The sequence below is a fragment of the Eupeodes corollae genome, chromosome 1 (genome assembly GCF_945859685.1).
Source record: "Eupeodes corollae chromosome 1, idEupCoro1.1, whole genome shotgun sequence".
NCBI classification, from domain to species: Eukaryota; Metazoa; Arthropoda; class Insecta; order Diptera; family Syrphidae; genus Eupeodes; species Eupeodes corollae.
The window spans coordinates 307,044,409-307,071,491 of record NC_079147.1 but is presented as its reverse complement, the minus strand read 5'-3'; the positions used below and the strand labels follow the sequence as shown (position 1 = coordinate 307,071,491).

The 27,083-nt window shown below is 34.3% G+C and overlaps 2 protein-coding genes and 1 long non-coding RNA gene across 11 annotated transcripts in view; 1 reads left to right on the top strand and 2 right to left on the bottom strand.

Annotated features, from left to right (window-relative positions):
* The first annotated feature begins 1,385 nt into the window (after positions 1 to 1,385).
* On the top strand, positions 1,386 to 19,521 carry LOC129942513 (transcription factor GAGA). Of its 3 annotated transcripts, none has more exons than XM_056051496.1 (7): positions 1,386 to 3,309; positions 13,218 to 13,475; positions 13,594 to 13,771; positions 13,839 to 14,102; positions 14,168 to 14,305; positions 14,374 to 14,882; positions 18,177 to 19,521. In XM_056051496.1, the coding sequence occupies exons 1-7, from the start codon at positions 3,115 to 3,117 to the stop codon at positions 18,234 to 18,236; spliced, it is 1,602 nt and encodes a 533-aa protein (XP_055907471.1). In that variant the 5' UTR covers positions 1,386 to 3,114; the 3' UTR covers positions 18,237 to 19,521. The 3 variants fall into 3 exon arrangements, with proteins under 3 accessions (XP_055907471.1, XP_055907470.1, XP_055907469.1); XM_056051495.1 differs by having other exon boundaries at positions 18,174 to 19,521; XM_056051494.1 differs by having other exon boundaries at positions 1,387 to 3,309; positions 18,220 to 19,521.
* On the bottom strand, positions 4,882 to 5,921 carry LOC129942514 (uncharacterized). Of its 2 annotated transcripts, XR_008781055.1 has the most exons (4): positions 5,421 to 5,921; positions 5,222 to 5,347; positions 5,071 to 5,151; positions 4,882 to 5,005 (listed from the first exon to the last, which is right to left on the bottom strand). It is a non-coding gene; the product is annotated as an uncharacterized LOC129942514 (long non-coding RNA). The 2 variants fall into 2 exon arrangements; XR_008781054.1 differs by lacking the exon at positions 5,421 to 5,921 and having other exon boundaries at positions 5,222 to 5,388.
* Positions 19,522 to 23,876: 4,355 nt separating the features above from the next.
* Positions 23,877 to 27,083, bottom strand: part of LOC129942507 (venom dipeptidyl peptidase 4) — a 147,878-nt gene continuing 144,671 nt past the window's right edge. For all 6 annotated transcript variants that reach the window (XM_056051483.1, XM_056051486.1, XM_056051485.1 and 3 more), the window contains 7 exons: positions 26,920 to 27,048; positions 25,861 to 26,854; positions 25,660 to 25,773; positions 25,208 to 25,598; positions 24,979 to 25,139; positions 24,711 to 24,916; positions 23,877 to 24,649 (listed from right to left, as the gene is read on the bottom strand). In XM_056051483.1, the coding sequence (XP_055907458.1) occupies positions 24,530 to 24,649; positions 24,711 to 24,916; positions 24,979 to 25,139; positions 25,208 to 25,598; positions 25,660 to 25,773; positions 25,861 to 26,854; positions 26,920 to 27,048 (2,115 nt within the window). In that variant the 3' untranslated portion in view covers positions 23,877 to 24,529. The remainder of the gene's footprint in view (positions 24,650 to 24,710; positions 24,917 to 24,978; positions 25,140 to 25,207; positions 25,599 to 25,659; positions 25,774 to 25,860; positions 26,855 to 26,919; positions 27,049 to 27,083) is intronic.

The window sequence follows — 27,083 nt, the reverse complement described above, 5'->3', positions numbered from 1 at the left end:
GCCAGCTGTCAAAACAGTACCTTCCAATTAAGGTAACTTTAATGCAAAGTTGACTTAAGAAAAATCACCCTAACTATCAAGTCAAATCTACTCAAAATAAAAGTTGATCTTTATTTTTCATTTAACTGAAAACTAAACTATATTACTCTATGATTTATTTATTTTCTTCCATTTAATGTTTTGTGTAAAAGTTTTCCTTGTAAAATTGGAAAAGAAATAACTAATATTTACTTACAACACAAAATACAAATCGTGATGGACTTGTAGCGTTCCTTTAACAATAATGTGTCTGGTAGTTTTTTTACTATGATTTTAAAGAAGAGGTTTGTGAAGTTAAGTTCTGAATTTGAAATTCATGACACTTGAAGAACTAACTAGTCGCCTTGGTCAAAATATACGTTCAAAGAATGAAATTGACTGCAAATGAAGCCCCTTGTGTTGCTGTGAAATAATCTTCCAAGCCATATGAGGTGTCCAATCGAAAACAGAAAGTTTCAAGTAATTTGTTCTTTTTTTTTATATATCTCAAATTCATATACATATTTGCTAATTTTGTCATTTGTATTTTTTTGACAGATATCTTTGAATTTGAATAACCATCAAGTTTTTTCTTTGTATGTAATACCTATAGTACTATCTCGTCAGTTTTTACGTGGTGCGACGACATTAGCAATTCTCTGAAATGTTTCCTCAAGCGATGAACGCTTTAGATCGTAAATATCGTACGCTCAAGATCAACGCCCCAATAGATCTATTTTCTAATTTGTCGCGCTTTGACAGCTGATAACTGTATTATCATTGCTATTTTGTTTGCTTTATTTCAGAATCTGAGTATAGGAGCAGTGTCTTCCCTTCATTTGCTTGTTTTATACTAAAAATAGAAGACATAAATAAATAAATTAAATAATATAAATAAACTTTCTTCTTATCGCTCGAGGTTTAAAGCTACAATACTCCTTGCAAATTTTTAAATCGTATTTAGTTATATATTTTTGAATTTGTTTTCTTGTTCTTGTAAGTTTACCTGTGTACGTGAATTTTACAGTCTTGATGTAGTAAATTTTAAATTTAATGTAAAAACTCCAACACAATTCATTCGCTTATTTTGATTTATTCCTTTAACAAAAAAATAATATCAAATATGTACCCTATTTTTAACTTGATAATACTTTTATTACTTGCACATAGATGTCTCTCGCATAAGTTGTTACATTTTGGCATCACTAACTAATAAAAGTAGACTCTCTCTTTCTCTCACACGCACATTAGCATAAAGTTCAGCGATTTCACTCTTTTTCTCGTCCCACATACAAACCAACCACACAAGCGCCTATATATATCTGTAGTATATAAGTTCTGCAAAGAGCAGAGCAGAGTATTGCCTCTGCCTCATTTCATATTTAAGCCGCCATATTTTATTTCAGTATATACGAAGAAGAATTTTTTCTCCTCTCCCTCGACTGCTTTCGTCTCTTGATATTTCACATTTTACTTCGTTTTCCCCACAATTCCCATTAGCAAAGCAATAGCAAGTTCATTCGATTCGAATTCTTCATTCCTTCGCGTTTGCCTTGCCTTTCCTCTGTGAGCTGGCGAATTGTACAATGTACAGTGAATAGTGATTGTGACAGTGCGACTTATTTCTGCTGATCCGACCGAAAAATCCACCAAAACTATTCCCGAGAACAATTAGTCAAGTTCTCAGCAACAAAAATTTGTTTTTGATTTCCAATCCCCAATATCCGGTTTCGCGAGTGTAAAATTATTGCTCTGCTCCATAAAAAGAACCGTAAGAAATAAAAATCTTCCATCAGCAGAGAAAAAAAATTCTCTGCGAGCGGACTTGGTTTGGTTTTCGTGTGAATGTGGAGTGGAAGTGGATGGAGAAGACGTAGAGAAAATTCTGTATATACACCCGAGAGTACATAGTTCATACATATATAAATGTACTTTACCCTCCCAGTCTCAGCCCCGTTCGCCCATGGTTTTGTATTAAAGGTTCGGGAGACGTAGAATTTCTTTTGGCCGTGCAACGTTAACGTTAACTAAATGTACGCGTGTGTACGTGTAGAGCAGTAGAGGCAGAGTCAGAGTGAAGTTTTCTCGAATCTCGATCTCGACGTGTGAAATCGGAGAAAATAATTCTCACATCTCAGAGAAGAAAAAAACAATAATAGAAATAAATTTCGTGGAAAATTTTGGCCATTAAGTGAAAAGCAAACGAATTTCGATTGAATTTTTATCGAATTTTACGGTAATTTGGGAGGAAACGCAGTGAAAAATCGAATCGAAATCAGATACCATAGCAGAAGCAGAGCAGCAGAGGGAAATTTTTTCTTGCTCGTTCTTTTTTTTTTTCATTTTATCATATCAGTGAGACAGTGAGTTCGTCGTTCGTTATCATCCTCTCTCTATCTCTCTCCGAGGGATTGCATTAGCAGGCGACTCTCGCGCTCTCGCTTGCTCTCTGTGTAGTGCATTACATTATATTATTTTTGTTTTACATATATATTTGCGATAATTGGGATTCTTTTTTGGTGAAAATTACATATATAAAATATGTATTTAAATTTAATTTTATTTTCGTGGTTTTAATTTTGAATTTGAATTTCTGATTGTGCTTTTGATTGCCTTTCCCGTGAATAGAGAGGGAGAGAAGAAAGTGAGAAAAAGAGATAGTTTCGTGAGTGGAGTGGAAAAGGAAATCCCTTTGATCAAAAAAAAGTTAATTTAAAAGAATTTAAGAAATAAAAAAGTTCTCACTTCAGCCAGCATAGGTTGAAGAGAAGGAGAGGAAAATTGGAGCACTGCGTATACAGTGATAGCGACATATCGAAACCCCACGGCCCCCTGTAAGTTCGTCAGCTCGTCGGGCTTCCATAGCCAACTTCACGAACTTCGTATAGATACACACAATAAATTTGTTGGCAACACAAGATACTACGTCGACAGATTTTGGAGAGTGAGAAGCGAAGCAAAATAAAAATCGCAATCGCGACTAGAAGAAGCGTTTTTCAGTTTTTGTTTGTATTCGTTGTCGTGTCACTTGTCCAGCTCGAGCTCTAGCTCCAGCTTTAGCTCCATAGGGAAGACGAAAAAAAGCAAACCGTCTAAATGATGGCGTTGCCAATGAACTCTTTATATTCCCTTACGTGGGGCGACTATGGCAGCTCGCTTGTGTCGGCCATTCAACTCTTGCGCTGCCATGGTGATTTGGTAGACTGCACCTTGGCGGCTGGCGGTAGAAGTTTCCCAGCTCATAAAATAGTTCTCTGTGCAGCTAGTCCCTTCCTCCTGGAATTGCTAAAGGTAAGTAAAAATTCACTAAGTCATGTCTCTTTATATTGTTGACAGTCTTATCTCCCGCCTAAAATGCATCGCATCGAATCCCATCAAAATGTGGCGAGACCGTGAGACAACAGAAATACAGAAACAGACAAGTGTCAATAGGCAGAGCATAGAGCAAAAGTTGCTGCTTGCTGCAAATGGAAATTCACTTGACTTGACTAGTTTGGGTTGGCGCGTAGCGTAGCGTTCGCTCCTGAGATTGAGCTCAAGATATTTTGTAAACAGAGATCATTTAATTTTACAGTTGTTGTCTTTGCCTTTCCCTTTACCTTCCCACGACGCGGATGTCCCACTAGCGCAGCCCCACCACACATTCATAATGATAAATAATAATAAAAGCCATTCTGTGCACCACACAGAGAGGAAAGAGAAGTGCCCTCTTTTGTTTTCTTGTACCTATTTTCTTCTTGCCTCGCCAAATCGAAATCAACTCGACTCGAATCGAATCGACTGACGAGCCACGAGCAACGAGCGACGACAGCACAGCACAGCAGTCAGCACAGCACCACAGTCAAAGTGTTGGTGTTCTTTAGCTAAATGTTCAATTCCCTCACTGAGAAGAAGAAGAATAAGTGGCTGGCTCTGGCTCTGGGGCTATGTGGCTCTGTGGCTCTGGCTCTGTTGACTCCTCTCAATCTCTGTCTCTGGTATATTTTTGTGGCTATTTTGTGCGACTCTAGCTCTACCCTCTGCTCAATTCAACTATATACGTCCGGAGACGGAGTACGGAGATTTGGATAGCCTCTCGCTTAAAAGTTTGTTTACAATCATCCTCCTCGTGGTGTCCACCACCACTACGAACTACGAATACGATGCCATCATCAAACCAAGCAAGTCAAGCATTCAAAGTGCGAGTGAACCCTCTTGTTCTTGTGGTGATAAAATCTACATTGTTGTTTATTTTTGTTATCCTTCCCTCGCAGTGGAGGTGATGTGAAGACTAGAAATGATCCCAATAAGAAGATATTGGAAAGAGATTGAACCCTCGAAAGAACGACCCAGTAGGAAATTTCAAAAAATTCATCGGTGAATCACCAACTTATTCCTTGGTGAATGGAAGCTACACCCCATGAAAACATGGTGAAAACATCAGTGAAATTAACATGGGGATTGGATTGGCGTTCACCAAGTTGTGAATTTCATGGTGACTGTTCAGAGAGGAAATCAACAAGCAAGTGCATTTGGTGTATTCCAAAGTGAATTGTAGTTGATGAAAAATACCGTGAACTCACACCGGGGAAATCACTGGGTTAGTGGAGTTGCTGATATACTTGTGTACTTTACATTGGTGAAAAATGTGATGAATGTTCACCAAGGAATTCACTTTGCAAAATTGAATGCCTTTTTCATAAATGAATATTGGCCAATGGTTTCCTTAGGGAAGCCAATGTAACTCATTCACTAATGCAAATTGACCCGGTGAAAAATGTAGTGAATGTGCATAAATGAAGTCAATCATGTTTTTATTATCGAATTATTTTTTACTCATACCTAAATCTTTGGATACAAATATTAAAAAAAAAAACAGCCATGTAAATTTTTATGATTTTATTGAAAAAAATGCTGCCAATGTGCAGATTCCATTTTTTAGCTGCTCCGTGGTGACACACAAACTTTTAATGTCCGCTCTCATTTCGTCTATCATATCTTGTTGATTCTATACAAAATGTAAAGCAGATATATAGAAATTTAATTTAATAAAATAATAATAGTTATAATTACCGTTTTCTTAAAAATCCGCCTTGGCTGCTTTGTGGGTGAAAATTCAATGGAGTCCATTGCCGACTGTTTAGATCCGGAAGCCTTTAAAAAAAGAGCAATAAAATAGGATTAGATAATTGTAGAAAAGGATTTGTAATTTAAATGAAATTACCTGAATATTTTTCTTGTCCATTTGAACACAAATTCTACCAATTTACCAAAATATTCACTTTTTTACAATTATAATTTATTTTCTAAACTCTTTTTAATAACTTTAAGCTTTACTCACTTGTTGACACTATGAACAATGAAATTCAACTGAAAACTGTTTCTCGAAAAAACAACAATGCTCTCAAAAAAAAATCACTTACCCCGAACACTGTGCGTTGTTGTTGGAAATAACTTTGTTTCTAAGCAAACCAGGCTGACGATCGCGAATCGAAGTTTTTATGATATGTAAAAAACCCGAACATTGCAATCCTTCAACCATGCGTCGCCATCACCGTCGGTCGTTGTTGTTGGAAATAACTTTGTTTCTCGAAGCAAACCAGGCTGACGAACGGGAACGGCAATTTTTTATTGTATGTAAAAAACCCGAGCATTGAAATTCTAAAACTGAAGCCAATCTCCGTATTATTCAGTGGCAGGTAGAGAAGAAAAAGGCAAATATAAACAAAAACAAAACACCCATCTCGTGCTTCATATCGGGAATGAAATATTTTACAAGGAAAAAGATAGGGTGGATTGTATAATCATAGGAAAAACGCAATGCCTTTCAGTAAGGATTTCATTGCATGCTATTCCTAAATGATTCGAGTAGCTGATTTCCTTGGCGATTTCACACAAAATTTTCATTGGTGAGCAAATTTCCTACTGGGGAAGCACGGCGTTCAATTCAAAATATATTTTCAAGTTCAACCCTTAAAAGTGTGACATTAGATGTTTTGTGTTCTTCTAATTGCACATAGAAGTTGAAAACTAAGCAGGGGTAATTTTGCTTCTCAGAGGCAAGGGAGAGGCAGAGGTAAGAAAAGGGAAAGAATTGAAAAACAAAAATGTAGGTAGGTAAGTAAGTACATTGATTGATGCTCTGCTGCTCTTCTCTAAAAATTAATGTTTTGAGTACAGTTTCTCTTCGCTGCTGTCCACATTTTTGAAATTTTGTAGATTTCTTCTGAATCGAGTTCGTTATGGTCTGAAAAATTTAAAAGAGTGAACGGAATAAAAATGAGAATACATAACGAGCGAGGATTGTTTTGGTTTTGCTCAATAAAAGTAAATTCTGTTTATTATTATTTTTTTCGTGAGGCAGAGACAGAAGGCAGCACTGTTGATCAGTAGTATTTGTTTCTTTTTTGAGTAAGGTAGTTCTTTGGTGGAGGTGAAGGAAGAAGGGTTGCTTCTGCTTAGGGCGACAGTTCTTGTTGAATGATAAGGGAACGAAATTATAAATGCTATCTTCCTATCTCTGTATAGCGAAGTGGTGCAGGTGCGAAAAAGTATCTGGCTACCTGTTTAATTGATAAGTAATCTAAGTTTAATGTTAAAATATTATAAAAAGATAATCCAGGATCAAAATATAATTGATGGTAAAGGTGATTACCACGCTGCATTAATAAAAATGCTAATTAGTCAGGTGTAGTACCCGTGGCATGATGGTTAGTGCGTTGGACTATCATGCCAGAGGTCTGGAATCGATCCCTGCTCATGCCATCTAGTTTTCTTCACAGGTACTGCCTCTTGCGAGAAATTGACGAATTCTTTAAAAGTAATTCTTGTCATGAAAAGTGCTTTCTCAAATTGGCCGTTTGGATTCGGCTTAAAACTGTAGGTCCCCTTCACTCCTGACAACAATACTCGCACGCAGGAATGGCAATAGAACTGGGAAATCAAAACCTTCAGCAAAGTCAAGAGAAAACATGGTTTTGATAGGCTAAAGAGATCAAAAAATTCACTTTTTCGAAATAAATGGATATAGGTATCTTGTCGCCGTTGTGAGCAGTGTTTTTATTATAAAAACAATCGGATTCTATATTTCGAATAAATCTTCTTTTCGCTTTGGTCAGAATATTAATATAACAAAAACTCTTTCAATTTTGTAATAAATTAGGTATTATGAAATTCATAATACCTATTTAAAATTCTGTCAAGAATATCTATTGGTTTCTCTCAAATAGTCCAGGATTGTCGATCATCTCTGAATGAGATGACGGAACAGTTTAATATTCACCTCATTTGGGTGCCGGGCCACAGAGACATTCCGGGAAATTACAAAGTGGATGAGCTCGCCAAAAAAGGAACGCTTCTGCCTAATGTTAGATAAAAACATAACATAGGAACACCACTTGCTACATGCAAATATCTTCTCAAACAATATGCTCTAGAATCAACAAACGCTAGATGGTCACAGAGTACCGCCTGCCTAGCAACCAAGCAAATATGCCAATCATAGACTTAAAACGGTCAAAAGGCTTGATATCCCTAAGCAGAAAAAGTATAATCTCTACTAATAAGAAGACATGCTCTAAGGCTAGGGGTCTACACAAATGACTTTTGTAGAAGCTGCACGGACGAGGAGGAAAAGAAAAAAGTCCAACACCTTCTAGGTACATGCTCTCTCCATTAGAAGTAATAACTTTCTCGGTAATCCCTTCTTCGATAATACCAGTGAACTGGCAACGATTGACACTAAACGTCTCTAAGTTCATTACTCTCCCATGAGTAACCTCATTAGTGGTATCACAATGGGCCCTTGAGGCCTACGTGCGTCAATGACATCTGGACAGCCACTCCAACCTAACCTAACCTAACCAACTATTGGTTTAATCCCGAGACAATTCAAGAGTTTATTTAACTCTGAGTTAACCCCAAGATTAAATTTTAAAAAATATGGTACCTACAAAAGATAATTCCAATTTGACTCATCAAAAGTGATGATGTCACATTGAAAAACTGGGCCTAAAAATGTGATTGATACACAGGAATTTCATTTTTTTTCAAGTTCTTAAATTTTTTAAATATGGACTAAAGATTTGTTTATGATGAAAAACATAAATTGTGCCCTGAATTCCTCCAATCACCAAGAAGAGAGAAACTAACAGTCTTAATAAGACTCCGATTTCATAAACAAACACTAAAAGCACTATCTAAAAGCTTTTAAAATTTTATCGGGCCTTTAAATTTGTTCAGTTTCACCAAGCTTAAAATAGGAAATTTCAGGGATATTGTTGTCTATTGTCCTGCTTACAAGACGAGATCGAGGAATCGAATTGAGATTTCGATCCAGGTATATGGTGGCACTGAATCGAAGAATCAAATTCAAATGGAATCGAAATGATATTTGAATTTTAATTGTGTGCGTAATGCTACGTGAATAACTTTCAAATAAATTTCAAATTTTATAGCAATGCTCTCAACACAAAGCCGAACGCCAAATTAAATTCATTTAAATGGAGTATTTTTGCTTAGAACAAACAAGAGGGACAAAACTTATCGCACGCACACAAGCCAAACCTCACACACCAATAACTCGATTCCCGGATTCAGATTTACAAACAAATTTTCGATTTGATTCACCTCTTTCAGTGAGATCGGATCGAGTAATCCTATTTCGATCCGATCCAGGTCTATACTGTGCTCGATTCTCCTTGGAAACGCGGTAGGTATATGATGTTCTTCTTCTCTGATGAAGATGATATTATAAATAGTAATATCATAGAATAGTAGAGTTAGAATATGTCCTTTTGCTCGACGATTGGCTTGTGAAGATCATCTCGGATCAGCCTTAACGTGGATCTGGCGGATATATCAAATTCTCTGGACATGATCTTCTGCTTCCAGAGGATTCCTACGAATTGGTTCACTTACAGCTTTTACTTTTGCGCTCGTTTGAGCGACGAGTAGACGATCACTTCTTGGTCTGTCCTCTACTCTTTAACAGTTCATCAAAACCAAGTGGTTTTAAAAGTTCGAAAATTTCATTTGAGTTTTTTCCACATTTATGTAATGCGATTATCGCAACACGGTTTTCTTTAACGCTCCACTCCATGATTTTCGATCAAAAGCTGAAAACAAACAAGCTTCCATTCTTTACTTATAAGATCACGTGTTTGGAAAAAATAGTTAACGGTATTATTCCTAGTGGAATGTCATAAGCAATGCGGTCTTAAAATCGTGTAACAGACTAGGTACATATTTGGTGACAACTTTACTTATTTAAGTAACTGGTCCTCTCATTTGTGCGGCAACATTCTCGATTAATTTGTATGGGGCTATGTTAAACCATTGCTTTATGCCGAAAAAAACAGCAATGCCTAGAGTCAATATTCAAGTAACATTTGACACTATACCTACTGTCAAATTTATTGGAAATAGAGTGAAATCGCGACTGTAAATAGTAGCGGCCAAACGGACACATGCAGGAAATCATATTCAAAAAATAAATGCCATGAAATTATTTCCCATATATAATTCCAATAATATTTCTGTCTTAAACTATTGAAGAAAACACAAGACATACCTACATACAGCTAGATAGCCTACTATATTTCTGAGCATTTAAAGTCTCAGGCTCATCAGGAAGTAGGTACATTTAAAACTTCCACTTAAGAATCAAAACAGATGTCGATTTGAAAAAAAAAAAAACAATTCCATCATAACCTTTAACTATGAAATGTGATAGGTACAAGTTGTAGAGAATTAGATAGAATCCAAAAAAACCTACCTACAACAAATCGTGAGTCAAGTTGCGTAGGATGAAATTCCATTTTCTATTTTCAAACTATTACGTAGTTATTTGTATACCAAATGCACCCCTAAACCTATGGCTTCATGATTTTCTTCACACTTAATTGACATGTGTTAACCTTTAATAGGAATGGTATTCTCTGTATTATCTGTTGCCTGAACACAATAGTTTCCCATTTTTTTAAACATTTTGCAGTTACCTAAACATTAAAGAATTACAATATTTTATTCCATTAGAGTCTGGTGAATTTGTTTTCTTTTCTTTATAAAATATAAGAACAGATTTGGTACTTTGAATATACTTGCCTCCTGTTAAATAAATTAGATTAAACCTCCAAATAATTGAAAAAAAAATTTCAAATTCAATCCATTCTTTAAGATATGTCAAATTTTACAAAGTGTTTTTAAAATGTTTGCAGTCAAAAAATAGAGCACCATATCCAAATCAAATTCTAAAAAATGAAAATCATACTTTTTTTTAACAAATTAATATTAGGTAGAAGTCCTTGACATCTTACAACATGAATCGATTCTCAGTAGCCCTTAACTATGAACCTGAGTTCTCGTTATAGTTACCTAGCTTGCAAACATTTTCAATCGGGTTTAGGTCTTGCGACTGTGCAGGTCATTCAATAATATCTATCTTGTTATCCATAAACATTTCTTGGCTAGTTAGCTGGTATACTTCAAGTCGTTTTCACTTTGGAACACCCACTTCAACTGCATTTTCTCATATGCTAAAGGCAATATCTCATTCCCAATATCTTGACGTAAAGATATCCAGCACACCCACCAAAATTGACCCAAATTATTATACTTGATCCATCTATTCCATGCTTATTAACCTAACCTACCCTTACGAATCTCTTCCACGATACAACACAATTCTGTTTTTATCTTTCCACAAAACATTTATCCAACAAACATTTTAATCGTTAGAAAATATTTTGAGCTAAACGTTTGTAAACGGTGATTTTTTCAGAGCTTGAGAACTTTTTAAAAAAAAAAAACGCATAAAATTTGCAAAATCTCATCGATTCTTTATTTGAAACGTTAGATTGGTCCATGACATTTACTTTTTGAAGATAATTTCATTTAAATGTTGACCGCGGCTGCGTCTTAGGTGGTCCATTCGGAAAGTCCAATTTTGGGTAACTTTTTCGAGCATTTCGGCCGGAATAGCCCGAATTTCTTCGGAAATGTTGTCTTCCAAAGCTGGAATAGTTGCTGGCTTATTTGTGTAGACTTTAGACTTGACGTAGCCCCACAAAAAATAGTCTAAAGGCTTCAAATGATGATCTTGGTGGCCAACTTACCGGTCCATTCCTTGAGATGAATTGTTCTCCGAAGTTTTTCCTCAAAATGGCCATAGAATCGCGAGCTGTGTGGCATGTAGCGCCATCTTGTTGAAACCACATGTCAACCAAGTTCAGTTCTTCCATTTTTGGCAACAAAAAAGTTTGTTAGCATTGAACGATAGCGATCGCCATTCACCGTAACGTTGCGTCCAACAGCATCTTTGAAAAAATACGGTCCAATGATTCCACCAGCGTACAAACCACACCAAACAGTGCATTTTTCGGGATGCATGGGTAGTTCTTGAACGGCTTCTGGTTGCTCTTCACTCCAAATGCGGCAATTTAGCTTATTTACGTAGCCATTCAACCAGAAATGAGCCTCATCGCTGAACAAAATTTGTCGATAAAAAAGCGGATTTTCTGCCAACTTTTCTAGGGCCCATTCACTGAAAATTCGACGTTGTGGCAGATCGTTCGGCTTCAGTTCTTGCACGAGCTGTATTTTATACGGTTTTACACCAAGATCTTTGCGTAAAATCTTCCATGTGGTCGAATAACACAAACCCAATTGCTGCGAACGGCGACGAATCGATATTTCACGGTCTTCAGCAACACTCTTAGAAACAGACGCAATATTCTCTTCTGTACGCACTGTACGCATTCGTGTGGTTGGTTTAATGTCCAATAAAGTAAACTGAGTGCGAAACTTGGTCACAATCGCATTAATTGTTTGCTCACTTGGTCGATTATGTAGACCATAAATCGGACGTAAAGCGCGAAACACATTTCGAACCGAACACTGATTTTGGTAATAAAATTCAATGATTTGCAAGCGTTGCTCGTTAGTAAGTTTATTCATGATGAAATGTCAAAGCATACTGAGCATCTTTCTCTTTGACACCATGTCTGAAATCCCGCGTGATCTGTCAAATACTAATGCATGAAAATCCTAACCTCAAAAAAATCACCCTTTATTTACTATCCATAGTACGATCATAAAGGAATTTTGTGTACGTTCTCTGTAGCCCGGATGTGGCTTTGGAGGTTTTATATACAAATATTAAGTTAAAGAAGACTGCAAGAGCTATTGTCGGCCCGTAAAGTATCCTCAATGATAGTTTTATATACAAACACTTCAATGCTAATTTTTTGACTGCAATTATCTTTACCTACAGTAAGAGGATCTTGTCAATTCTATTTTAATATTCCTCGCTCAATTAAATTCCTTCATTGACTTGATTTCAAAAAAGACGAAATCTATGAACGAATAAGGAATGTAGGTACCATAGGCTCTTACTGAAACAGTATGAAAAATCCAGTTTAAAGATTTTTGAAAGGATAAATATGATTTTTTTGATGTTGTTTCGTTAAGAAATTCCATTTGCATCGCTGAACGTATTCATTATATCGCTATTTCACATGGTAGAGATTAAAAATTGTTAATACTTTGCCAAATTTCAAATGTGTCTTATGGACGAGTATATAGGAAGGTATTCATATTTAAGCGTTCATGTATTTGCATCCAAGGACTCTTTAAAGTCTCATACATTCGTCAAGTCAACCTCTCAGATGATCACATTGGTCATTCGGAACTAATATTGGTTACTCCCAACTATAAATGTTCTTAAAGTTTCCACCTATTCATACATTTTTCCATTTCTTCCAAATGTTGGCTATTTTACTGACGAAAAGACTTTTACCTGCGATTAATTTTTCAGTCACGTTCGCAAATGGTTCGTTGAACCTTACCATCATAATATAATTCTTCTTCTCTACTCTCTGTTTACAAAATTAATCTATTTTCTCTTTAGCTCATTCACTACTCAACTCACTCATCGCGTAATTAAATTTACGATGATTTGAGGATGAGGCAACAAAACTCAATAGGCACTCAGCTCACTCCTCAACCACTATCAGTTAAAGAGAAACTTTATCATCTCTTAAGCAGGCGATATTCAAAAATGTGTTTATGTATCTTTTTGGTCTCAAATTTCAAAACAAAAGATTGTTTTTATTTGTTCACTTCCCTTCTCTTACATATACATCCCTATCCCTTATTTAAATACATAAAGTAATTGTTGTTGTTGTTATGGTTTTTATTTGATTATTGTTTCCTATTTGCAGAACACCCCTTGTAAACATCCAGTGGTAATGCTTGCCGGTGTAAATGCAAACGATCTAGAAGCACTTCTTGAATTTGTCTATCGCGGTGAAGTTAGTGTTGATCACGCTCAACTGCCATCGTTGTTGCAGGCCGCACAATGTCTCAATATTCAAGGATTGGCTCCACAAACCGTAACCAAAGATGACTATACACATTCAATTCAGCTGCAACATATGATACCACATGTTAAAACCGTTATTGATGTATGCCAAGAAGAGGTAAGTTATAAAGTAAAATACCTGAATTCCTCCTTTTTAATTTTTAAGAGGCCTTCTGTATTTAAATTTTTACTATCGTTATTACTGAAGTAATGTTAAAACCTTGACATTTTTTTAGGACCAAGAACAATTAATTGCTACCATTAGCGCCGCCCCACAACAGACCGTACATGCTCAAGTAGTCGAAGATATCCATCAAACAGGACCCATAATTTCAGATGTCGGTGAGGTTAAAGATGCTATCAATCAATTCTTGCCAGCTCGGAAGAGGAGACCGCGTGTTAAGAAAATGTCACGTAAGTTCTCAACTGCTCTTTGCAACAGAACGTTTATTTTTATAAATTCACCTTGATTATTATGCAGCGACTGAATCAAAAATTGCCAGAACTGACGGAATGGACAGTATCATGCCATCACCAATAACGACAAACCAAACCCAAACTATTACTCAGACTCATGAAAATGGTGAAACTATTGCTATTGCCTCATCGACGCCAATTAAAACGGAAATTCTTAAGACAAATGAATCGATTACCTTCTCGGATGCCAGTTTGACCCCAACAACAACAACAAATGTATCGGCTTCAACAACAACTGGTGATGGCTCGGCAACAAAACTTGGCAACAGTAAATTACGATCAAATTATATTCATTCCATTTTATATAATATTTGTATCTTTCTGAATTATTAGAAGGAAGATCAAGATCGCAATCTGAACAGCCAGCTACTTGTCCCATTTGCTATGCAGTTATTCGCCAATCAAGGAACTTAAGACGCCATTTGGAACTTCGACATTTTGCTAAACCTGGAATGAAAAAAGAACGAAAGGGTAAGCTTAATTTTAAAGAAAAACGAAATTATCCTCATACTTAATAATTTTATAAATTTAATTAATAGTAATCCCTGGAGGAACAAAAAAACTGATGACATCTTCAAGCACAGCTAATTCTAGTACGAATACAACCACAGTAGTCAGTGGAACCATACCACAAGTTCAAACAGTGCAATCGTTACATACAGTTCAGGCAGTGCAAGTCAAAAAGGAACCCGATTCGATTTCAACAGGTGGCAATCAAGTGTCAGTGGCAGTAAGCACATCATCCCAACAGCAGCAGCAGCAACAACAGCAACAACAACAACAGCAGCAGCAGCAACAACAACAGCAGCAACAACAACAGCAACAACAACAGCAACAGCAGCAACAACAACAGCAACAGCAACAACAACAACAGCATCAACAAGTTCATCATCAAATAATCGATCAATCGGGTAACATAACGACTGCAACAGGCAATGGCCAACCAACAATTGTGACACAGCAAGAGCACACCGATGGCACAACATCGCTGTCCATAGCTCAAGTCCAAACGCTGCAAGGACATCAATTGATAGGCAATATCAACCAGGTGAATATGCATGAATACCATCAGCACCAACACCAGTTGTGAGGCATAGGCACATAAAAAAATCTATAAAAATAAAACTATCCAACCACAATCACCACAACCTTTTTTAAAAAAAATCAACCAATCCAAATCAACCTACCTCCAAATTTCTTATTTTTATTTCTTTGCTTTTTTTTATTTTTGTAAGTAAAATTAACTTTATACTTAACATTTTCCTTATCTGTTTACAAAAAAGAAAAAAATATTCAATGGTTCTTGTTTCGTATAGAAACCGTTCTAGTCTAGTCTAGGGGAGTGGGATTTTCTGTGCTTCGGTGCGGTGGGTGGGTGCATTACAATTACAAATTTGATTTAATTTTTAAGATTATTCAAAAGATTTACAATGAAAACTTAAAGTTATAGACTTAAGTGTTTTTATTTTTCTAGATTGTGGTTTACTAGCTTTTAGCTTAAAATATAAACAGATACAAAATTAGAACTTAATTGTATATTAATGCTAGGGATTAGATGCGAACTTAAAGAAAGACGCCACAAGGTCAGCAACAGATGCACAGTGTTGTAAAATTGCAGTCAGCCATAAAATGGTTAAAATCCTATTGTTAGATATTTGAACTTATGAACTTTCCTCTGGAGCTAGTTGATTTTCACTTAAAACTTACCTAGCTTTAACATAGGTGACAAATTGTATACTAAATTTATTGTCAATGGAAGAGATACAAATTAGTGATTTTAGATTTTCGTTTGGTTTTTTTTATCAAGCCAAATTTTAAAATTGGAACAAAGTTCCTTCCTTGTACTTACACTGCAAATAAAAATTGGATAGGTTCAGACAACATAAGGGACTTTATTTGCTGTCAACTGTATTTTTTGAAGTTACATCATTAAAGCCAAAGTTAAAGTAGATGGATTTAAAGGTTAATTTGAACCTGCAGTGAAATAAACCAAACATTATTATGAACAAATAGCTTCTCACACGAGCTACAAGGTCATTATTTTGATATGATCCAAGGGATCTTTTTTTTTTACAAGGATTGAAACAGAAAGCTAACTTTCCAGTCAATTTTCCAATAAAGTTAACCTTTTTTACAAAGCAACATGTCTTACCTTCAAGTCCCTTAAGTCGTCTGAACCTGCCCATTGACTTAATATTAATTAGTGAATCAGATAATTAGATCAGAAGCTATCGGGAACCATCTTTAAAAATTGTTTGAATAGGATCAAATCATGGAATTTGATTCAGATTCTGGGGGAGAGTGTATTATTTCAAATAGTTAGAATTCAGCTTAGAAAGAAAGGTAGGGAAAAAATCAGGAAAACTTTGTTCCCGATAGCCCCCAATATTTGTATTAATATTACTTTTAAAAGAGGTCCTTAGATTAGCTAATTCAAAGTAAAGAGAAGTAAAAATAATTTATTTAATCTGTGTACTACGAGGCAGGCTTATAAAATAATGCAATCGCTATAAATCATTTATTGAATTTAAAAGATTGCGTTTACATAGAGATTAAGGCAAAATTTCAAATGAATCACCATAATTTGAACCTTAAAAGATTTCAATAATTTGTTTGCAATCATTTGAATGCATTCTTTTCAAGTCTTTTCATTCGCAAATGAAATGTCAGCACTCACGCCGTATCAATTGAAAATCTAATTTCACCAATAATTAGACATTTTAATCGCTCTCGATAATCAGTGTCTTAAAAAGAAAGTAGAAAGAATGAAGACTTTAAAAGAATGCAAAGACAACAAATGATTGTTGATTTAAAAATTTGAAATCTGAATCTCTATGTGAATTCAATTAATGCAATCTTTATATTGAAGTCATAAGAGATTGAATTCCGAAAAGATTGCATTCTTTTACAAGCTTGTTACAAGGTACATTTGTGCTTATATTAAACAATAGATTTATTAGACATTTACAGTGCCTAGTTAAACTAAACCCTGAGGCACTTAGAATATTTGTTATCAAAAATAACAACACAATTTTTGGAAACCATTAAAGTTATGATATAGGACGAAAACGTAAATCAATTGTCAGCAGTTGTAGTTTATACTCTTATTACGACAAGCAAATCGAACGTTCTACTTAAAACGAACGTTTGAGAAATCCAACATAGAAAAAAATTAAAATGAGTGAATTTTAACTTTTAAATGGGTTAACATCGCTGTTTCCAAAAAAGTTGGCTTTTAAAATGAATATTTATATGGTATTCACGAAATGAGTGATTTCAAAAACGTTCGCTTTTATCCGAATGTTCGGTTCGCTTCTTGTAATAAGAGTATTAATGTTTTTTTATTTTGCTGAAGTAACCACACTCATCAGAATCGAAAATCTATTAAAAATAAAAGATTAAGACACATTTTTTAATATTATTCTATTTTCTAAATAACCTACTTAACAAAGAAAAAAAATTATTATAATTTTTATTTTAATTAAATCTAACAAACCGTTGAACATTTTTTTTTTTTGAAAAAAACAGACCTACATATAAATTATTTCCCATGGTGATTGTTTTTATATTTAATAATAATACTTTTTGCTGTACAAAATATATACATTTTCTCTACTAAACTAATTTTAATTTTGTTCTCTCGCTTGTTAGAATATTAAGTAAAATTCTTAATTTTTTTAAAATTAATTTTATCCCCTAACAAAGGTGCTAAAACACAGTATAGTTTTTTAAGAACATAAAGTGTATCTATCTATATAGACAAGTATATATAAATATTTTATTATGTTACATATTTATTTACTTACTTCAACTACAAGTCTTGAACATAATTTTATTTTTTCTTCTTATTTTGTTTCAATTTTCTTTAAAAAAAAAAAAACAAAAACAACAACAAAACAATTCATATTTAAGCCTGTAGATATATTTATGTAGTTATTGAACAAAACAAAAAAAGAAAATCTGAGAATAAAATTGAATTTCCTATCATTTATTATGAGCAACAAATTTCTTTATTTTTATTACATTTGTACGTATTTTGTTTTCTTCTTCTTTGCATTTTGTAGATTTCATTTGTTTGTATTATTTGACACTATATCCCCCCCAAAAAAAAAAAACAAAACTCTTCCTCCCTTTTTTATGTGATTAAAATAAATTACATTTATTACGTATATAATACCAAAAACAAAAAAATATAATAGCAAATAACCAAATTCATGTTGACCAATTCTTGTCTTTTTTTTCTTCAATTTTTCTCTTTTCATCTCCACAAAACTCAAAATAATAATAAAATAAACAAAATCAAAAAACAAAAAAATCGTTAACAATTCCATTGTTGTAGCAGAAAAATCATAACATTTTGGTTAAAAAGGTTTTTATTTTAAAAGGCAACAATAATACGTAATGATGATCAAAACCAAATTCGCCCGATGACAACAGGTTATATTTCATAAACCTGGTGCCTACGGCGGAGACAAACACCTCCTCGACTATCACAACAACTGCGGAGCATCGACAACGGCAACAACAGGGTCATAATCAGGTAATTCAACAACAGTTTTACCATGAGCAAGTCGTCGAGGAACTACACCACCATCATAGCCAACAAGTAGAATCGAATGAGGTCATGGAAGACTGCCAAGAGCACGAGCAGCAATACCATCAACTTGACCAGTTTAAGCCAGAAGATCCAGACGGGGTGGATCATCTGATAGAAGAAGAACCTCCCCCCGATGGCAGTCATCCCCAGGACAGACCTCCTGATAATGACCCTCTTGATGACGATGATGATGATGAGGAGCAATTCTTTCTTAAATGAAACCACAAAGCAAATTTATAAATATATACAAAAAATAATATCAACATTTTTCTTTTTCTTATTGTTAATGTTAAGTTCAGGTGCTGTAAATACTTAATAAACTAGCAAGTAATTATTATAAATTAATTATAATGTAAAGCAAATAGAAAACAAAAACATAGAAAAACAGAAAAAAAACAAATCAAGTTAGATTGTGTATAAATGTGTGTCAACTTATATGCAAAACTAAATTTAAAAGAAGAAAATATGAATATATATTTGTATTTTTTAAATGTAAACAATTTCAATATTTCTATCTCGAGACATATAAGGCAAAATTTTGTTGTAAAATATAATGAACTTAAAAGTAATATTTATTAAAATTTCTTTATATATATATAAAACAAATTATATATATAACAAAATTACCATCGTAGTTTGATAAAAACAAATAAAAAACACAAAACAAAATTATAGATATTATGTATGTAAACGGTGTAATAAGTATTTAAAAAAAAAACAAAATAAACAATTTCAAACAATTATAAGTAGCACAACAAACTTAAATTTAAATTTAAACAAATGCAAAAATTGAATTTGATTCAACTAACAAATAAAATTTAAATTACAAAATAAATAATAAAAATAATGTTTTAAAATGTATTTAAATTGAAAAGATTAGTAAAACAAAAACAAAAAATGAATTCAACAAAAAATAAAAAACAAAAATGTTTAAAATTTAACTAAAATTATTTTATGTATATCTTAAATTAAATTGCAATCTAAGAGTGACGGAGGTAATTAGAGTAAACTAAAAGAATTATGTGGAATATAAGTAATTGAAAATGAAAACGCAATAAAAGTGAGTTTGTTCGTAAATAATTTAGAAAAATGTTTTATTTTTTGTTTTTGATAAGAAGGAGGGAAACAAAAGCTAAGAACGTTCAAATCCTGTTTGAGGAGTATTTCAATTTTTAAAAATCAGAAACTTTGTTGTGCAGATGATTCTTTTGGCTGGGTCGCCCTCCGTTGCACTTGGCATCAATGAGTTTTATTGAAAAAATCCTTCAACCTTTTCACATGCCTCAAGGTTGATACTAATATCTTGATGAAGTGTTTCATAATTATCCGTCACATCGGTTGAAAATAAATCCTGTAAATGTGTGCCAAAGAAATTGCCTTGTGGATTAACTACTTGGCTTAGTCTGTCTGCAGCTTGCTCCAGAGGATACAAAGGCGCCTAGCAGTATGGTTCTCCACCAGTAGCTGTGGAAGCAATTTTTTTTTTTGAGTTTTACATTGAGTCCATCCAAACCTATTTGCAAATAAAAACTTTTTTAATTTAAACTAAAAATTTGAATCAACAAACCTTCACAAAACGGAGGTCCAAGAGTGTTAAGTGAAATGTCATAATGTACTTCTCCTATGGTTTTTGATGATTATTATTCAAATGTAACTCCAAATTTACTCGCATCACGCCGGGTTTTGGAGATAGTCATTTTAAAAATGCTTTGCTTTTTAAGGTTATCTTTAATTCATAAAGTAGGTAATTTTTTGTTTTAATACAATTTGGGATGGTTTCAGAATCTCTAATTCCTATCTTCTTTATTTACATTAAATTTACTTAATTACATTTTTGAAAATCTTTAAAAATCTGTACGATATATGCTCTAAATGTTTTAACACAAAATGATTATTGTTTTTGTAACCAATACAAGGCCATAAAATTAAGTTTTCCAAATATATATTTTGAAAAAAAAAAATGTAGAAAACAAGTAAATCGAATAGAAGTTCCGATTTTATATCAGGACTACAAAACGTAATTTTCAAAAAAATTATTAAATTCAAGGTTCTTAAACGTAACGAAGGATTAAATGAAGACTCATATAACTACTCTACTGGGAATTTCCAGAAACTAAGATACAAAAATTATTTTGAATGTAATCAGACCAGACCTTGATTTTTTTAAATTTTTAAGAAATTCTATTAATGTGATACAAAATTAAAAGGTGAGTTTTGAATATAGGAAAACTTATAATAATAATCCTTAGAAATGGTATTGCCTTGTTTGTTAGGTACACAAAATACTTATTTTCCCATAAGTGTTATCAGATGCTTTACAATGATACAAAAATCGTACACTTCCGGTCAGATACATAAATATGTTGATAGAGCAAACATTCATTTCAATTTTCCCCTCAGTCACAGAATGATTGATTTTGAATGAATTATGTTTGGAAATAAGAATGTTTATGGGCTTAAATGTTTGATTAGTATTGTTGAAGCCCACCCGAATGTTTTTTGTAATTTCAAGTGAATTTGTTTTCAAGTAAAAAACCTTCATGAATCAACTGTCGGAACAAATTTTTCACAACATTTAAAATTTTATTCTTGAATATTGAATTGAAAGTATCCCATAGAATATATTGATTTGGGAAACTCGATTACTAAGGGTTTTGAGCTCTCAAGAACAAATACAAGGGTTTCTAAAACTGGTAGCTGGAAAACTCAGAGCTAATTTATGTTTATGATTCCAGGCGAACATAAATAATTGGGGTGAAATATTTTCCGTGGTGATTATCAAAGTAACGATCACTTTTTTGATACAGTTTTAGTGTGATATTTATTTATTTGTTACTTTAATCCATTTTTTTAATTTTGTTATGTCAGCTTGAGCTTAACTTAGAATCAAAACTCAAGTGAAAAAATGAAAAATTATCCAACTTTAAAAATATTCAGCCATATCATGAATTCCATCGTAATCGGAAATGTTTACGAATCCCGATAAACTGTATCATAGAATCCGTTCGTAATGGAAAATCTGATACAATTTTGCATTACAAACGGATTTCATGATACAGTTTTTTAGGATTCGTACAATCCTCCTAAGCTCAATTGAACCAGTTTGAGTTCCTTACGAAACGTGAGAGGCTGATTATATTGATATGATTTAGATCGTTTAGATCATTAAAGAAGAGTTCTCCTAGTTTTCGAGCCAGAGCAGGGCATGTGCAGAGAAGATGAAGAACTGTTTCTTCCTCTTCCTCTTCCTCGTCCATACAGCTTCTGCAAACAAAAATTGAGAATAATCCTAGTCTCGTGGCATGCTTTCCTATTAGACGGTGTCCGGTTATGCCACCTATTATCGAACTTATATGCGATCTGCTTAGAGAGAGCAAGCACCTTGAACGTTTTAAATCCAGTGTTGGCCAGATGTTTTTTGTGACTTGACACGTTGTGATGTTGTTTCACCTGGTGCCTGCCCTCCTCATAGCGTTTTCCATTAGCAACAGTTTACAAGTAGCGATTGGTATGCCAGTACGTGCCAAACGTGGTAGGATTGGCTGTACTGTACCGTTCCTGGCGAGTTCATCTGCCTTACAGTTACCTGGAATGTCTTGAGGCGAATAGCAGAGCTTGCAGCTATTTATTTGCTAAATATGTCAAGAGGTTGGAAGGCATAAATTAGGAGGAATTTAAAACAAAATAGAATGTAAGGCTACAGGTGGAAGAGCATACTCTGCATTCCTTTTTTTACCTCAAAGGAGGTATTATAAGACTGACTGGCTTTGGCTTTGACTAAAGGGATAAAAGACAATCATTTGGAGCAGCAAATTCTTCCGAGCATTTAGAATTCAATACAAATTCAAAAAGAGAATAACTATCTAATGTCCCACGGCGGCGTTACTTCGCCTTAATCATATGATTCCCAAAAACTTAATAACATCAAATAAATATGCAATACGAACCCTATCTCAAAACAGCAATCATTCCTTTAAAACTTTACGCTGCATTTTTAATGTTCGTTTCCCCCTTTTTTTCTTTTATTGTCAAGATTGCAACGACAACATGGTAATAACTGAAGACCCAACCACTTCGAAATATCTCGAGAAATTTAAGCTTCTTAATGATAGGTAGACCGGTATGGCTTCAGTAGCAATAGGTCCTCTCATATAGTTTATCTCTCTACATCGTTTTGGAAAAAAGTAAGATTGTTGCACTTTATATTTCAAAAACATTTGATAGAATTTGGCATCAAGCTCTCTTTTCGATAATGCGTGCTTTTGGTATTGACGAATCTCTCCTCCTTTGGATTAGAAACTACCTTTCTAACCGTTCAATTCAAATTGTTTTGGATGGTCTCAAGGCTAAAATTCACGAAATAAACGCTGTTGTTCCCCAGGACTCCCTTTTGTTTACAACTATCTTTCTGATATTCATTGCCGATCTTCTGCCTGCCACTTCTAATCCATTTAACTGTTTCGATGACGACATACAGTACCCTCAGCTTTTCATATTCGTTTCTAGATTCACGTTCTTGTCTTCGGATATGGAATTTTGCTGCTGGGTGCTTATATTTCTCCGACGGTGCAAGAAATGTTTCACTCCTTCCTAAACTTGCTGCAATTTACAAAGCCTTCATCCGTCGAAAATAATTCTCATATTTGGACAGGTGCCCCTAAAACAAATTCAAATCTATTGGATAGCATTCAAAAAGGGCTTTGCAAATGATAAGTGATAGAACAATAACCAATACATTTACATCTCTCGAACACCGCCGCAATGTTTTATGCCTTTCGTTGTCTTACAGATATTTTAAAAACCAATGTACAAATATCTGTAATGAATAAGCCTGTTGCATCGCCCCCCCCTTAAAAATTCAGCCGTAATACTAGCACTTTCAGGGATGCTCATCAGTTTATCCTTGAGCTCAATGTTGGACATTCTTTCAAGTATAGAGTATGTTTCCTAAACCTCACATTGAGAATATGGAATGCTTTGTCCAGCTCTGTTTCCCTCACATTTTTATGTTCATAACTTTTTGACCAATGTGTACCGGAATCACCCCTTAAATCCTTCCCTATTTTCCTAACCCTCGCACTGTGTTTAAATATAAACATATAAAGGGTACCACTAACCTGTAAATTATAAAAAAAAACATTGTCCGTTTTAAAAGATAGACAACATTCAAATGAATAACAAACATTTATAAATTTTTATTTTTTTTTGTCTTCAACTGATTTTGAAACTCTGAAAATAAGATTTTTGTGTATCAACGCTTTTTTGATTTCGCTTATGATGTAAATTTATTCATATGCTTAGTGAACCTAAGGTTTCGGGGGCTTGATATGAGGGACTCCGTGATAAGTGTAGAAATATTCCGATACTTATCAGAAAGGACACAATCATTACCATTTTAAATTCTTTGATCCAGAAGAAATTCTTTCGAAATAAAAAGATGAACAATTTTGTTTTTTAATATAATTTATTATTTCTTTCCTACGTTTTTTATTATTTTACATCGACATCTTAATCCAAAAAATATTAATATATACATTCACAATATAACAAAATAATAAAAAAATAAAATTTTCAAATAAACATAAAAATAGTTAGGGAAAAATCCTAACCTTTCAATGAAAATACATATTTTTTTTTGTTAAAAACTGTAGAAAATGCATGTGGAGGGGGTTAAAATAATCAAAACTGAATGTTTTGTTTCATTTAAAAATGGACGCGCGGGGGTAGGTCATTAAAACGGAGGTAAAAATCCTGGCACTAATTTAATTTTATATTATTTGTTAATTTTCTTTTTGTTGAAAAAAAAGAAATTATTATTGTTTGTTTTAAATATTTCTTACATTTAAATATTTTGAATAATTTTTGAATTTCCTAGAGGCACAACTACAAAATGTTACACTTCAAAATGCGTGTAGGTTATGTTTGTTTTTCTTATGGGATGATTTCAAAAAAACATCTTCTGGGGTATCCCTTTAAGTACAGGTCTCGATTAATTTAAAAATAAAACGATCCTTTAAGCTTTCGTATAACCTCAACAACACATTTTTCTTTTTGTTTTAATTGATTTTAGTTTAACACTACAAAACTAAGATTTGGTTTTATTTGCGTCCCCATTTGCTCAGCCTTTTAATATTAAAACACTCTCCAAAGAATTTGTCCAGAGAATGGTAAAGATGTGGCCTCACACCGGCCAAACCGTGATCTTCATCAGGATAGCTCTGTTTTGAAAAAAGAGAACATTTTAAAGGTCAAATATATAAAGTTAAAGTCAAATCTTACAATTTGCTTAAAGAGAATATCTCTTCGTTCTAAGTTTTTGGCTAAGACCATTGCTTGTTGATAATGGACATTATCATCCAGAGTTCCATGGACCAGAAGGAATTTCTTGCCCTTGAACTTCATGGCCAAAGTGCTCAACCGGGAGTTGGCATAGCCTTGAGGGTTATCGTCTGGAACTCCCATATATCTTTCCGTATAAATGGAATCTATAAAAAAGATTTGAATATCAAGAATAACACGTTAACATGAGATAATCCAAATATCTCACCATAGTAAGCCCAGTCAGTGACAGGAGCTATTGAAGCAGCACATTTGAATGTTCCTGACTGATCGTTAGCCAAAGCCATAGCAGCCGCATAACCACCATAACTCCATCCCCAGATTCCCGTTCGATTAGCATCAATATAAGGCAACTTTTGATGCAGTGATCTATTGATAAAAAAGAAATATTTGAGTTCTGGATCTGGAAGTTCGAGGGTTTTAAAAAAAATTATTACTTTGTAACTTCGATTTGATCCGTGATTTCAACAGTTCCCAGCTTTAAGTAAATTGAATGCAGTAAATTATCACCCCGCAAACCTGTTCCTCGGCCATCGATCTTAGCATATATCACCGATTGATTCGATGACAGATAGGTTCCCCAATCCATGCTCCATTTGTCGATTACAGAGTACGAGTCTGGCCCGCCATAGACGTCAACAAGCATGGGATATTTTGTATCGCCGCTGCGATCAATATTGGGAGGCAATTGCAGAAGAACCTTAGCTGTGAATCCATTGGCTATGTTAATGGTGTGGACTTCATGAACGGGCATGGAAACTGTAGACAATTCGTTCTTAAGGTTTGTATTGAGCTCCCAATCGTATACCTTATTAAGAATAACTTCACCTGTGGACAAATGAATCATAGAATTTGGAACCAATCATTTTTGGACATATATTTTTCTTACCATTTGTATATGACCATTCGAAGATTGTGTGCGACGGAACACCGGGACCCAGAGCACTTATAACGACATAATTTTCTTTGCTGAATTCTGCTCCAAAATAAGTTTGTTGGAGACCTAATTGAAGAAACGAAAAAAAAAGAAAATCTCTAAAGATCTAGACAGGTCTCTCTTCAGTGGGGAAGGAGTTCCATGAGTACTTACCATCAATAACAAGTTTACAAGTAAGGCATTGTGGCTTTTGGTCTTTTGCAGCTTTAATAGCATAAACATGCAAAGAATTTGAGGCATTTTCGGTGTTGGCCGTATAGAAGATGATATTCCTTTCTGCGTCCCAATGAAGCACCGCTGTTACGACATACTTTCCGCTAGTGATAGGCAGCACAGCACCATTGGCATTCTTGGTCGACAAGAGACTAATGTGCCTGAAATTTCCATCTGATTCCTGTCGATGGGGCAGAAGCAATGCAACTTCACTGCCATCTCGGTTCCTGAGAGGTTCCGTAAACAGATCAACCCAACCGGTCTTTGATTCTATACTAAAGGTCTCGGCCCTGCGAAGACCTTCAAAGACCTGAACATAAGCGGCATTCTGAATTCTATTCATCCATACTGAGAGAACATTTTGGTCGTTTAACCATGTTACCACGGTTATAATGTGACTCTGAGTGTTTAGGGCACTTGGAACGGGTACTTCTGTGAGGAAATCATTCGATTTGAGGGCCAATTGTAAGTCGGCCGTGAAGAGTTTAACAAATGGATTGGGTGATCCAGCTTTGGGATAAGCTACATGCTGATTCCAGGGATACTGATAACGCAAATCTCCAGCCTCACCATAATATTGGAAGTCGACTAGTTTTGTGGGCGAATCATCGAATTGAATAAATGCAATTTTTGTGCCATTTGGATTGAACCAAACTGCGGAATTTGTTCCGAAGACTTCTTCTTCGTAAACCCAATCTGGAATGCCATTGAGAATAGTTGGACTTGTACTTGTTGTTAATTGAATTTCATCACTGTCCATTGCTGTGGGTTTGTAATAAAGATTTCTTTCAAAGTTGATAATCAGGGCATTTCCAATGGGTGCCCATTGAACTAGATAGAGATGTTCTTGATTGCCTTTGATTTTCAGTGGGTGGACCGCCCCTGTTTCAAGGTCAACTATATCATATTCGGCTTGGAAACTGTGTCGGAAGATCTAAAATGAATTCAAACAAAATTGGTAAGTTATGGATTTTCATCAAGTCAAGAACTCTTACTCACCTTAAGATGATTTTTACCCAAAAGTAAATACTTTTCATCGGCAGATTTTTCAAAAACTAAATACTGTAACTTATCATCGTGCCATAATTTAATTTGTTTTCCCTTCGCTACATTATATTCGTAAATGTTCTAAATATAAAAAAGAAAGTATTTTTTTATTTGTT